The sequence below is a fragment of the Bufo bufo genome, chromosome 2, assembly GCF_905171765.1.
Source record: "Bufo bufo chromosome 2, aBufBuf1.1, whole genome shotgun sequence".
Lineage (NCBI taxonomy): Eukaryota > Metazoa > Chordata > Amphibia > Anura > Bufonidae > Bufo > Bufo bufo.
This window is the reverse complement of record NC_053390.1, coordinates 360,154,931-360,169,861: the sequence shown is the minus strand read 5'-3', so window position 1 is coordinate 360,169,861 and position 14,931 is coordinate 360,154,931. Positions and strand designations below refer to the sequence as shown.

Sequence of the window (14,931 nt, the reverse complement as noted above, 5' to 3'; positions counted from 1 at the left end):
AAACATCCTCAAAATCCGAAATAAATGTAGGTAGGGTAGTTATGGAGGCAACTAAGCAATTGCTGTTTAAGCAATTTTCTCTGCACTGCTCACTCCACTCCAATATCTCCCTGGCCTGCCAATCCACTACTGGATTGTGCGCTACCAACCAGGGAAGACCCAGCACTACCGGAGTGGGAAGCCCCTCCAGAACATAACCTGAAAGCATCTCGTTATGGTGGTCCCCTACCCGAAGGTGTAAATTATGAACAATGTGGGTGAGGTTTCTCTGAGACAGGGGAGCAGAATCAATAGCGAATATGGGAATGGGTCTCTGTAACGTACAGAGAGACAAACCCAAAGTGCGGGCAAAATGGGCATCTATCAAATTTACCCCTGCTCCACTGTCTAGAAAGAAAGAAATAGTCTCCGTCTTATCACCAAAAATAATAACCGCTGGCAACACAAATTGCGATGTACGTATGGAGGAAACGTATACCCCCCGGCTGACATCCTCCACACAGCCTGGGGTTAGTAGTTTTTCCGACGGTCTTTTGTTTCTGAGGAAAGAAGGACAGACATTAAAGAAATGACCCCTCTCCCCACAAAAAAAAAAACCCCCATGCCTACGGCGAGCCTCAGGAGGACGGACCTGATGAGTAGTTCCTCCTAGCTGCATAGGCTCGTCTAAGTCCGTATAGACTAACTGCTGCTTGGGAGGGGTTACCAATTGCTCCGGTTTTTTCAACCTGTCCCTAAGGCGTCTATCTATACGGATAGAAAGGGACATAACCGCATCAAGGGAAAAGGGGGTCTCATATAATGCAAGCGCATCCTTAACCCTTTCGGATAACCCAGAGCAGAACTGACTCCTGAGAGCCGGGTCGTTCCATTGGGTATCCGTAGCCCACCTACGGAATTCAGAGCAATACTCCTCTACCGGCCGCTCTCCTTGTAAGAGTCTCCGTAATCTTGATTCAGCCAGTGCGACTCGGTCAGGGTCGTCATATATGAGACCCAAGGCCCCGAAAAACTCATCCACTGACCGAAGAGCCTGGGAATCAGTAGGTAAAGAGAACGCCCAGGACTGCGGGTCCCCCTGCAGCAGGGAAATAACAACCCCCACCCGCTGATCTTCATTACCAGAGGAGTAAGGGCGCAGTTTAAAATATAACTTACAGGCCTCACGGAATGTCAAAAACTTGTCCCTTCCCCCAGAAAATCTGTCAGGGAGAGGGACCTTGGGTTCCGCAACAACCTGGTTACCAGTAGCAACCGCTGGGCTTGCGGTCAGTTGCAATCGCTGCTGTTGCTGGAGGACCGACGCCTTCAATCCTGCCACCTCAAAAGACAGGCCATGAAATTGTTTGGACAGAGCAGCAATTTGATCCATACTGGATTCTAAGTAGGTAAAAAAAAATTTTTATTTTTTTTTACCTACACAAAATAAGGGCCAGAGATAATGTAATGACCGGCGACACGCACAGGGAGGGAAAAGGGAAAGCCCTGCCCAAGGGAGAGGGAAAGGTTGTGACCCCTAACTCACCTTGCGGCTGGCACCTGACTGCCCTGACGTCCCTAGACGGGTTCCTCACCCGTGCAGCGATCACGTGCCTAAACCCTGGCTTTCCCTAATATGAGCCCTAGATAGTGAACGGGCCGGTGGGATCGCTAGTCCGCACAACTATCACTAAGAGGGAAACACCAGGGAGAGGACAGACAAAACAGACAAACACATACACCCAGGTGGGCGATCACAATAGACCACAAAGGTCCAACAGGGATCCGGAGGGTAGCGTTCTGGACCAACTACCAGAGAACGCAGCAACACAGCTCCAGAAGGTCAGAATAGATGTCCAGGCAGGAAGTTCTATCTCTGGCAACCAGAGAAGTGTGAGAGAGGAATATAAGGAGGATTGGGAGTGCTGGACAAGGAACAACTGAGGAGAAAGAGCTATGGATCCCTGAGTGAGCCAAAAGGGTTTGCAAAGCAAACCCAGAAAGCTACCATAAGGAAAACAGCCCTATCTTAAATAGAGCGTGCAGCCAACCGCTGCGACTTCCTGACCCCGGGTATAACGGAGTCAGGCGTGGTTCTCAATACCCTCTTGACACCAGGAATGCAAAATTCCAGTAGAATCCCTTTAAAGTGTAATTTTGATGGGACTTTTTCCTGCTTATGACACTTTTCTAGACTTCTGAGAAAAGGGGGTGTGGTGCATGTGGAGAAGGGACGGGTTGGCAGGACCGGCTCATTTACCATTTTCCACGCCAGTTTTTGGCATGGAAAATGTCTTCAATCTAAGACAGCAAGGGAGCTGGTGTAGACTTCCATTGCATGGCCCGCTGGAGGAAGCACCAAACTTATGTAGAGGCCTGCGCCTCCACATAACTTTGGTGCATATCCCCCAGCAGTGCAGAGGTACTTAAGACTAAAGGTCTTAATAAATGTCCCCCTTAATGTAGAAGTTACCTTTTTCCAGGTTTAGATATCACTATATTTATGTGAGTCAGTAACTGAGGAATGTCAGTCAATGAGTCAGTTTCCTTACTGTTCCAGTCAGGTCTGACTTTTATAGCAATATCACTCCATCATCAGTGGCAGAGAATGAGATTGTCCTTCTCTGGGTTAATGACTGGATCAGCTAAAGTTTAGAAGAAATTAGCAGGACCACCAAAAATACAACTAACCTTGGACATTTAGTGACATCTCCTTGTAATCAGATCCACCAAGCTGTAAGACACATAAATATGTTCCTGCATCAGTAAGCTTCACATCTTCAATTTGAAGAATGGCCATCCCATTTTTCAACGCTTGGGTAACCAAACTGGCTCTTCCTTTATACATTGTATCCTGGCTTAATTCATCTTCTCTCCCCTGGTTAAACATTGTTACTTGTCTTGTTCCGTGGTGCTTTGTTTGAAATTGTTGCCAGGACACTTGCAGTTTATTTAGGTCATCTTCTTTTGGGACTGGAAAATTGCATATCATTTGGATCGTATCCCCACGCTTCACAGTATAAGTTGATTTTGGAGCTGTCACTACAAATAATCCTAAATTGGTAAAGATAAAAAAAATAATCCTTTTATATAAAGCAGTCATAGTTGTTGCTATCAAAATAAGTCACAAAGCATGACCGTCTTCACAGAGCAGTAAACAAGCTCATTTATGTTGTGATTCATAAAGTTTACATTAATGTAAAGGGGTTTTCATTGGAAATGTCTGTTTGTAGAAGTGGAGCAAGCATTGCAACCCATGTATATGGTCATCACAAAGGACTTGTGAGTAACAGAAATCCATGGCACTTAACAAAATTTAAAGGGAGTCTGTCACCACAAGTTGCCCTAATAGACTGCATACATAGCACTGTAGCATAACTATAGATCTGTCAAATGGTACCATTGTCTTTTTGTTTGGATGTTCACCAGGGGCAAAAACAGAGTGTTATTCATATGTAAATGAGGGCTTGCAAGTGCCCAGGGGTGGCGTTCGGGCTGTAAGTGCCCAGGCCGCTCTTCCTTCATTTCACATAACCCCTCCCCAGCCTGTTGTTTGGCCCGCCCTGTAAGCCTCTTGCACCATCCAGTGTACTGGCCGAGATCCCGCCGGCACATGCGCACTGCATAGGCATGGAACGATGCTGCTGCCCACAATGGTCATTAAAGTGACAAGGACCAACATTCCACAGGCCACAATCAACAACCTGTTCAACTCTATGCGATGGAGATGTGTTGCACTGCGTGAGGCAAAACTGTGCACATTTCAGAGTGGTCTTTTATTGTGGGCAGTCTAAGGCACACCTGTGCAATATTCATGCTGTCTAATCAGCACCTTGATATGCCACACCTGTGAGGTGGGATGGATTATCTCGGCAAAGGAGAAGTGCTCACTAACACAGATTTAGACAGATTTGTGAACAATATTTGAGTAATGGGTCTTTTGTGTATGTAGAAAATGTTTCAGATCTTTGAGTTCAGCTCATGCAAAATGGGAGCAAAACCGAAAGTGTTGCGTTTATAATTTTGTTCAGTGTATATGGAAACATGTCTATGACGTGTATTTGACATGCATATTCTTGTGCTTGTTGAACTGAATGGCAGTTATGGAAAGCACATTACGGTTTCGGTAAAGCTGCAGCATTTCATTACAGAATGATTGTTCATATGGATCCTTGTTTACACACCAGTGGTGGTCACGAGTGCCAAACCCACAGATCCCCTGATATTCCTTATAATAGTGTTTCCAAGGAAAATCCTTATAACTTATTTTGAAGTGCCCCTGTAGAATAAAATGTATTCAAGTATGTCTGATATTTTCAGTTTAAAAAAAAATTGTTTTTGAAAGGACACATCATAAAAAGAAAGAACAGTGGTTAAACTGAATGTACTGCACAGCCACTTTTTCACTGAAAGAAAACTATTTTTTTTGTTACTGTCACTGGGACAAAGCGGTTGCACACAGTTACAGATATTGTATCTTGCATAATTCACGTGTTATCAAAACGTTAGGAGGTAACAAACTGACTTTTTCTACAGAGATACACATAATGGAGAACTGTAATGTAATGAAACAATGAGGACAAATGTTTGACAATTCACTTACCTAGAATTGGGTTATAATCCAAAAGTATAAACAGGAAAAGCTGGATAAACAACATCCTTTATCTGGACCAGCAAATCTTTGCATACAAATACAGCTCCGGTCTGTTAATATAAGTAGGGAAAGTTTAAAACTGGGTTTCACTTATAAATAACTGACTATTCAGACCAATTCTAGCAGGGGCGTAGCTATAAGGGGTGCAGATGTAGTAGTCACTACCGGGCCCAGGATCCTGAGGAGGCCCAAAGTGCTGCATAAGAAAACAACAGTATTATAGAAAGTGGATGCTGGTCAAGTTACACCTCTGGCTGGAGGGAAGGGGTTGGGTCAAGAATTTGGCATGGGGAAGGAGTGCCGTTTCAATTTTTGCCTCAGGCAGAAGGAAGGCTATGTGCTCCCCTGCCACTTGCCACAAAGCACTGAGGGAAGGGGGGCCCAAGGTGAACTTTTGCACCGGACCCCATGAGCCTTTAGCTACGCCTCTGAATTTTAGTATCCGTAGGACTGGTTTAGTGGTATGCGTTTTGTTAGAATAGAACCAACTTGTCTCCAACCCTACTCCACACACTCTTATGGAGACTACCCCAACATGCCCACCACCACTATCTAATCAATAACATCACTAAAGTTACACTGAAAATATGGGACTCTAAGTTCTTTTCACAGCACCCACTCATCTCCTCTTCTAAAACTCAAATATCTCAAATATGACCGTTATCTCCCCAAATTTTCAAGGGCTCTTCCTAGAGACTGCAAGCAGTAAGCTCTTCCAGTATCAGAGATTATTGAGAATTTTCAAATTATCTCTCCATATCCTGACACCATCTTTCACTAAGAAACTTAAACCTACTCATGTTTTTCACATCTTCCCACTACTTACACCATACTCTACATATTACACAACATTAAATAATATTATTACATAATATATATATTATTTCTTATTCCAGAGAACATACTTTTTTTAAACTCTGCCACCTGGGTTTCTCCTAAACATCTGTTATCCAAGGTCTATAGCCTCATTCAGTCCTCTAACTAACTCTACATAGGCATTATATTTCTGCATGGAAATCTGAACTAGAAAGAATACATTTCAGAAATACATTTTCTGAAAAAGAAGTCCTACAATTATATACAGTATATCATGCCGTGTTAGACTTCAACAAAATTCTTAAAAGGTTGTTTTCAGATGGTATCTCACCCCAGTGAGCCTAAGGTCTGTATTACATTAAAAGATCAGGCAGATGATTGTCCGGAGGGAAGCGTTCCTTCCTGCAATCCCCTGCTTGTCAGTGGAGGAGACCGCTGCTATTACAATCAGTGATCTCCTCCAGAGTATGGCCCCTTGCAGATGAGCGTGTCCAGATTAGGTCCGGATGCATTGCATCTGTGATCAGGGAAAATCCTGCGAGTAGATACGCAATTGCAGTCAGTTTTGACTGCGACTGCGTTCCGATGTTCAGTTTTTATCACGCGGGTGCAATGCGTTTTGCACGCGCGTGATAAAAAACTGACTGTGGTACCCAGACCCGAACCCGAACTTCTTCACTGAAGTTCAGCTTTGGGTTAGGTATTCTGTAGATTTTAATATTTTCCCTTATAACATGGTTATAAGGGAAAATAATAGCATTCTGAATACAGAATGCATAGTAAACTGTAGATTGAGGTATTAAAAAGAAATAAAATTAACTTACCTGTTCCAATTAATCGCGCAGCCGGCATCCTCTTCTTGCTTCTTCTTTCTGGACCTGCAAAAGGACCTTTGATGACGTAATCGCGCTCACCACGTGGTGAGTGCGGTGACGTCAGCGCAGTCCTGCTGAATGAAGATTTCTATCTTCATTCATTAGGACCTGTGCTGACGTCACCGCTCTCGCCACGTGGAGAGTGCAATTACGTAATCAAAGGCCTTTTTGCAGGTCCTGAAAAAAGAAGCAAGAAGAGGATGACGGCTGCGCGATAAATTAAGGTAAGTTAATTTTTTTATTTTTTAACACCTCAATCTTCAGTTTACTAAGCATTCTGTATTAAGAATGCTATTATTTTCCCTGATAACAATGTTATAAGGGAAAATAATACAGTGAATTTACTTTAATGGGGTCAGGGGCTGCTTTCATCCCTACCATCTCCTAGCAACCATGCGTGAAAATTGCACCGCATCCGCACTTGCTTGGGGATACTTGCGATTTTCACGCATCCACATTCATTTCTATGGGGTCTGCGTTGCGTGAAAAACGCAGAATATAGAACATGCTGCAATTTTCACGCAACGCACAAGTGATGCGTGAAGATCACCGCTCAGCTGCACAGCCCCATTGAAGTGAATGGGTCCGGATTCAGTGCGGGTGCAATGCGCTCACCTCACGCATTGCACCCGCGTGGAGTTCTCGCCCATGTGAATGGGGCCTATGGGGATCATTATGCCATCACTCATCCCCATGCTGACTAGTTGTTTGCCAGCAGCAGATTGTGATTACCCAGCATGATCTGTTTCTGTGAAACAATGATTTTTAAGCGTTTGTAAAAATCTGGATTACCTTATGAACGAGCGTTTGCGGCAGTATTACACTGCCAGATCATCGCTAACAAGCGTTACTACAAATGCTCGTTAGCAATGATCTGGCAGACAGTCTGCCAGTGTAATACAGCCCTAAAACAAATGAAGAGATTGAGTTGAGATAAATGTTGGAGGTGTTTAACAGAACCCAGAACCCTTTTACATATGTGATGGCTCTGCCCTAATATAATATAAATTTCACCTCTTCTTGGGTGCAAAAAAACCAATGGCGATGCCGTTGTTACACCAAACACCTAATTTGTATATTAGGGAAAAGTTTCATCACGTGGGAACGTAACCTCAGATGAACAAAAGAAAACAGCATTTTAATCAGGTGTCTATGCACAGAGTTGAATATTGAAGTCTCTGGTGACAGACTCCTGTTATGTAACTCTTACTGCCATAAAGAAGTTATCTGTAGTGGATTCCTGAAACCAGGCTGCTGATTCAGGGATTCATTCTAATATTTGCAGTTGAGGGGGATGTCACCTCATAGTATTTGCCTTCCTCGGCGTTAAAACTGAAGGGTTGTAGGTTTAACCCATTCAGTATATAAATGTTAAAAAGTATAAATCTGAAGGTGTCGGCCCTTTAAAGAGTAAGGTGGGGGGAGTCGCAGAGAGCGACGAGGAGAAAGCAAAGCTGTTAAATATTTTTTTCTCAAGTGTATTCACTGAGGAATATAAACTGTCAGATAAAATGCTGAATGTTGAAATAAATTCCCCATTAAAAGTGTCCTGTCTGACCCAGGAAGAAGTACAACAGCGACTTAAAAAGATCAAAATAGACAAATCGCCAGGACCCGATGGCATACACCCCCGTATCCTAAGGGAATTAAGTAATGTCATAGCCAGACCCTTATTTCTGATATTTGCGGACTCTATACTGACAGGGAATGTTCCACAGGATTGGCGCATAGCAAATGTGGTGCCAATATTAAAAAAGGGTCCAAAAACAGAGCCTGGAAACTATAGGCCGGTAAGTTTAACATCTGTTGTGGGTAAACTGTTTGAAGATTTTCTGAGAGATGCTATCTTAGAACATCTTAACGGAAATAAGCAAATAACGCCATATCAGCATGGCTTCGTGAGGGATCGGTCATGTCAAACTAATTTAATCAGTTTCTATGAGGAGGTAAGTTCTAGTGTAGTTTACAGAACCGTATTTCAGCGGGTCAGGCTATAATCACTGAATAGCGAGCTAAACCCTTTTAATCAAGAACAAATTAACAGGTTGTGGGTAGCTTATTTCATTTGGTTTAAAACTTAACATTTAATTATGTCAATAATAAAAAGATAGGCCCTTAAATATAGACACTAAAGAAGAGAATATATCTGTAACCACTGGTTACACTAGTCTCCTGAAAAAATAGACGGAGACGGGAAGGAACCATAAACAGGGATAGCGTAAGAAATAGATAGGGTGAAGGGTACGTGAGTACCAAGGCAGAGGGACACACTGCTGGGACTATACCCTAGATGTCCCTAGTCTGTCTAAGTCACACCACTATCTAATGCAAAATACCTGCATTCGCCCTCCCTAAAGATGGACTGCCCAGCTTGGCCCGATAGACAGAATAGATGGTCCTGTGATGAAATGAATTGCTCTATCGGGTATGGGCACAAAAGTTGGCAAAATGGACGTAGTGATTGGATTCCAGGTAGGATGGCAATGCCGTTGTAAGGGATCGCAGAACCTGGTCAATGTCAACCACAAATAGATGGTAATAATCAGAATAGATACAGTGTCCCGACGCGTTTCCTCAGTGATGTCTGATTCATCAGGGGACAAAATTATATACAAGAGGCTCCTTGATATAAGGGTACCTCTTCCAACCAAAGCACGTGACACAGGATGGTATCTAGTTCCAGGTATTGAGTCCTGTGTAGACCCAGACTATATATCAACCACCATCCGGTTATATGTCACAAACCGGATAGTGAGTCAAGAGCAATCCTGTGTCACTTAATCACAGCGGTCTATAAAGATACATAGACTGCTGTGACTTAAATCCAAATATAGTGAATACACCACATATAAGATTACAAATAAATCACAATGAGTCAAGGTGTCAATTTCGTTTGCAGTGTAACAGATCCATGCTAGTTGTAACCCCCAGCATAGGTTAATGATCCGTACAGTGCTAAATACGAGCCATACTGAATCACTATGATGAATAAGTATGTCAGCGTGGTACACTTATCTGTCCAGTTCTAAATGACAACCGTTCCCAGATATCGCTAGGTGGAAGGTGCTCCTTGGCGTCCCGCGTGTAGCAGTGGCAATGGAACCGCGTTCGCGGGTTGTTTAAAAAGGCCAGGTAGCCCCGCCCCTACTCTACGCCCCCTCAGCGTCATGCCGTGCCGTCATCATGTGATATCTCAGCTGTTCGGCTTAAGTTCACATGACCGCACCTCTTCCTATGATGCGGTGTATAGAGGCGTGTACTGTCGCCAGGCAACCATCCGGCTAACCAGCTTCATTAATGAAGCCGAGATCCAAACAAGGCAGGTAACCCAGCAACCGGCCGTCTGACTAGTAACTGATCCTACGGCGAACACTCTCTCTTGCGCATGTGTGAGGCGGGTGTGTTATGGTGCAAAGGTCGGGTCAAAGGGCAAGTTTGGCCCAACTTTTGCTACCACCTAAGTACAATATAGTGTCCACCTGTGTGCCTAGTTTGCAGTTCACATGGTGGAGTCTTGAAGTTTCTAAGGTAGTTCCTCAAAATTAATAGCGTTGCCAGCAGTGGCTGTCGCACCCCTTCAAAGGAAAAGGGGCTCATCCTCCGTAAATAACCAAACCAAGTTAAAAATAAAGGAAGCTTATTTTATCCTACAGTTCATATTTGTTGTTAATGTTATGTGGGCACAAGAGGTGGAAGATATGGTCGGATAGTATGCCCAGTTGTCAGGGAGAGACACTATGGATCTATATAACAACTGAACGACAGTTGTTCGTTTAGACCCGTGGGCACAACTGTTTTAAGATGGAAGATCCACCATGTCTCTCTCTGTAAAATCCTCCGATCCCAATCTCCCCCCCTGGGTTGTCTTACAATGGTCTCAATTCCCATGAATTTCAAAAATGACACATCACCTCCGTGCATCATGTTGACATGTTTTGCCAGGGACGTATCTCTGTCATTCCTCACGTCACCAAGATGTTCACCCACTCTTCGTCGCAATTCGCGGGTGGTCTTCCCTATATATTCAAGGCCGCATCTACAGTTCGCTCTGTAGATTACTCCCTGAGTGCGACAATTAATAAAATGTTTAATTAGGTAGGTTTTACCAGTGACGTTAGCACGGAATGACCGTCCCTGTGTAACGTATCGACATGCCACACAGCCACTACAGTGAAAGCAACCGATCGGGCGCTGAAGCCATGTCCCTTTAAGATCACGTGCCTCACTGTAGTGGCTGTGCACTAGGCGGTCCTTGAGGCTCAGGCCTCTACGATATGTGACCTGTACCCGCTCAGGAAGCACCTTTTTGATGTCCGGGTCGATTAGGAGGACCTCCCAGTGATTCCTCAATATCTGTTTGATTTCATTTGAGGCATCATCAAACGTGCCTATGAGGCGTATAAAGCCATCCCCAGTTTTTTTCGGTTTCGGATGAAGGAGATCCTCTCGCTTACTTTCACATGCTCTCTTGAAGGCAAGTTTAAGCACTTTATCAGGGTAACCCCTCTCCCGAAAACGACTTCTCAAGTCATTTGCCTGTTCTTTAAAGGCTTCCCAGGTGGAACAGTTCCTCCTAATGCGCAGGTACTGTCCCACCGGTATTCCCTTCTTCAGGGGAAAGGGATGATGGCTACTCCAATGTAGGAGTGAGTTGGTGGAGGTGGGTTTCCTAAAAGTGCTTGTTTGTAGTGCGTCTTCCTTGTCTCTTGAGATCAATATATCAAGAAAGGGTAGGGTGTCCTTTTCAAAGACTGAAGTAAATCTCATGTTGATGTCATTCACGTTTAGATTTTTAACGAAATCACAGAAATCTCGCTCTCCCCCTTTCCAGACAACAAAGACATCGTCAATAAACCTTGCCCAAGTAACGATGCATGGGGTGTGTATGATGGGAGTGTCACCAAAGACCAATGTCCTCTCCCACCAGCCCAGGAACAAATTTGCATACGACGGGGCACATGAACTCCCCATCACAGTGCCCCTGAGCTGGTGGTAGAGGACCCCGTCAAACAGAAAATAATTCCTCGTCAGGACAAAGTTTAACAGTCGCAGGACAAAGCCATTGTGTGGATAGAACTGTTGTCCCCTAGTGAGGAGAAATGATTGCACTGCCCTCATACCTAGATCATGGGGTATTGAGGAATAGAGGGCCTCAACGTCAATTGAGGCTAGTGATGTATCCGCCTCTAGACTGATTCCCTCTAGTCGACCAAGAAGGTCACTCGTGTCCCTCAGGTATGAGGGCAGTGCTTTCACAAAAGGCGCCAGGATGTGATCCAAATAGATTCCTAAATTTTGGGTCAGGCTATTGACGCCTGACACAATTGGGCGCCCTTTAACCGGGGTACCCCCCTTATGAACTTTAGGCAAGCTGTAGAATGTGGCTACCATGGGGTGTTTCTTATAAAGAAAATCAAGTTCATCCCCAGATATCAAATTATCAGTCTTTGCCTGTCGCAATATATCAATTAGATCTTTCTGATAGACGGCTGTAGGATCACCCCCAAGTCTCTCATATGTCTCTTTGTCATCAAGTAGGGTCTTACACATCTTTCTGTAGTCATCCGTGTCCATCAAGACAATATTGCCCCCCTTATCTGAGGGTTTGATGGTGAGATTTTTCTTCTTCTCAAGATCTAGCAAAGCTTTATATTCACTGATGCTACAATTAAAGCCCCCCTGCAAAGAGGTAAGATTAGATAGATCTCGACAAACTTGGTTAACGAACACGTCTATGCATGTTGGATCCCCCAGGGGAGGCATCTTTATGCTCTTATTTTTGAGCCCAGTGAAGGGACCCTTACCCTCGTGGGGGGTACTATCGCTCAAACTGAACAAGAGGTAAGTTCTAGACTTGACAGCGGCGAATCAATGGATGTCGTGTATCTGGACTTCTCCAAAGCATTTGACACTGTACCACATAAAAGGTTAGTATATAAAATGAGAATGCTCGGACTGGGAGAAAACGTCTGTAAGTGGGTAAGTAACTGGCTCAATGATAGAAAACAGAGGGTGGTTATTAACGGTACATACTCAGATTGGGTCACTGTCACTAGTGGAGTACCTCAGGGGTCAGTATTGGGCCCTATTCTCTTCAATATATTTATTAATGATCTTGTAGAAGGCTTGCATAGTAAAATATCAATTTTCGCAGATGACACTAAACTGTGTAAAGTAATTAACACTGAAGAGGACAGTATACTACTACAGAGGGATCTGGATAGATTGGAGGCTTGGGCAGATACGTGGCAGATGAGGTTTAACACTGACAAATGTAAGGTTATGCACATGGGAAGAAATAATGCAAGTCACCCGTACATACTAAATGGTAAAACACTCGGTAATACTGACATGGAAAAGGATCTAGGAATTTTAATAAACAGCAAACTAAGCTGCAAAAACCAGTGTCAGGCAGCTGCTGCCAAGGCCAATAAGATAATGGGTTGCATCAGAAGGGGCATAGATTCCCGTGATGAGAACATATTCCTACTACTTTACAAATCACTAGTCAGACCACACATGGAGTACTGTGTACAGTTCTGGGCTCCAGTGAACAAGGCAGACATAGAAGAGCTGGAGAGATTCCAGAGGAGGGCAACTAAAGTAATAACTGGAATGGGGCAACTACAGTACCCTGAAAGATTATCAAAATTAGGGTTATTCACGTTAGAAAAAAGACGACTGAGGGGAGATCTAATTACTATGTATAAATATATCAGGGGTCAGTACAGAGATCTATCCCATCATCTATTTATCCCCAGGACTGTAACTGTGACGAGGGGACATCCTCTGCGTCTGGAGGAAAGAAGGTTTGTACACAAACATAGAAAAGGATTCTTTACGGTAAGAGCAGTGAGACTATGGAACTCTCTGCCTGAGGAGGTGGTGATGGTGAGTACAATAAAGGAATTCAAGAGGGGCCTGGATGTATTTCTGGAGTGTAATAATATTACAGGCTATAGCTACTAGAGAGGGGTCGTTGATCCAGGGAGTTAGTCTGATTGCCTGATTGGAGTCGGGAAGGAATTTTTAATCCCCTAAAGTGAGGAAAATTGGCTTCGACCTCACAGGGTTTTTTTGCCTTCCTCTGGATCAACTTGCAGGATAACAGGCCGAACTGGATGGACAAATGTCTTTTTTCGGCCTTATGTACTATGTTACTATGTTACTATGTAGTACCGAGCCACATTTCAACTTAAATCCCAGGCCGATTTTTGCAAATCTGATATGTGTCACTTTAAGTGGTAATAATTTTGGAACGCTTTTACTTATCCAAGCCATTCTGAGACTGTTTTCTCGTGACACATTGTACTTAATGATAGTCATAAATTTAAGTCAATATATTTCACCTTTATTTGTGAAAAAAATCCCAAATTTACCCAAAATTTTTAATAATTCCCAAATTTTCGTGACACATTAAACTTTATGTTAAAGAGGACCTTTCACTAGTTTAAAAACTAAAAACTAACTATATCAGTGGGCAGAGCGGCGCCCAGGGGTCCCCCTGCACTTATTAGTATGTCTGGGCGCCGCTCCGTTCGCCCGGTATAGGCTCCGGTGTGTGCAGCTACCTCTGTTGTACGGGGCGGAGTTTTTGTATTAGGGTTGTCCCTTGCTGCAGCGCTGGCCAATCGTAGCGCACAGCTCATAGCCTGGATCTTCCAAAAATCAAGGAAGACCCACGGGCGAAAAAACGGTCACGGATCACGGAACAACGGAAATCCGTTTTGCGGACCGCAAAAAAAAAGTCTGTGTGCATGAGGCCTAAGGCAGATAGTGATACTTCATAAAATAGTTATTACTTTACATTTCCCATATGTCTACTTTATGTTTGCATCATTTTGAAAATTAAATTATAATTTTTTTTAGTACGTTAAAAGGCTTAGAAGTTTAAAAGCAATTCTTAAAATTTTTAAGAAAATTTCCAAAACCCACTTTTTTAAGGACTACTTCAAGTCACTTTGAGGGGCTTACATAGTAGAATTCCCCCATAAATTACCCCATTTTAGAAACTATGCTCCTCAAGTTATTCAAAACTGATTTTATAAATTTTGTTACCCTTTAGGTGTTCCACAAGAAGTGAAGAAAAATGAAGGTGAAATTTCAAAATTTCCCTTTTTTTCCCTTTTTTCTTATAACACAGCAAGGGTTAAACAGCCAAACAAAACTCTGTATTTATTACCCTGATACTGCAGTTTAAAGAAACACTCCATATGTGGTTGGTAACTGCTGTATGGGCACACGACATCGCTCAGAAGGGAAAGAGCACCATATGGTTTTTGGAGGGCAGATTTCACTGGGATAATTTTAAGTTGCAGTGTTGTATTTGAACACCCCCTGATGCACCCTACAGTAGAAACTCCCAAAATGTAACCCCATTTTGAAAACTACAGGATAAGGAGCCAGTTTTATTGGTACTATTTTGGGGTACAAATGATTTTTGATCGCTCAATATTCCGCCTTTTGTGAAGCAAGGTAAACAAAAATGGCTGTTATGGCACGGTTTTTATCTTTAGTTTTTTACCGTATTTACTTAGCAGGATAGAAGCATGTGTTATTTTTATAGAACAGGTCGTTATGGACACGACAATACCAAATATGACATTG

At 43.3% G+C, this 14,931-nt stretch overlaps 1 protein-coding gene across 2 annotated transcripts in view; it reads right to left on the bottom strand.

Annotated features, from left to right (window-relative positions):
• LOC120989201 (programmed cell death 1 ligand 1-like) overlaps positions 1–14,931 on the bottom strand; it is a 174,564-nt gene that overhangs the window by 140,469 nt on the left and 19,164 nt on the right. For both annotated transcript variants that reach the window (XM_040417141.1, XM_040417142.1), the window contains exons 2-3: positions 4,583–4,683; positions 2,671–3,033 (exon numbers count right to left, since the gene is read on the bottom strand). In XM_040417141.1, coding sequence (XP_040273075.1) covers positions 2,671–3,033; positions 4,583–4,637 — 418 coding nt within the window. In that variant the 5' untranslated portion in view covers positions 4,638–4,683. The remainder of the gene's footprint in view (positions 1–2,670; positions 3,034–4,582; positions 4,684–14,931) is intronic.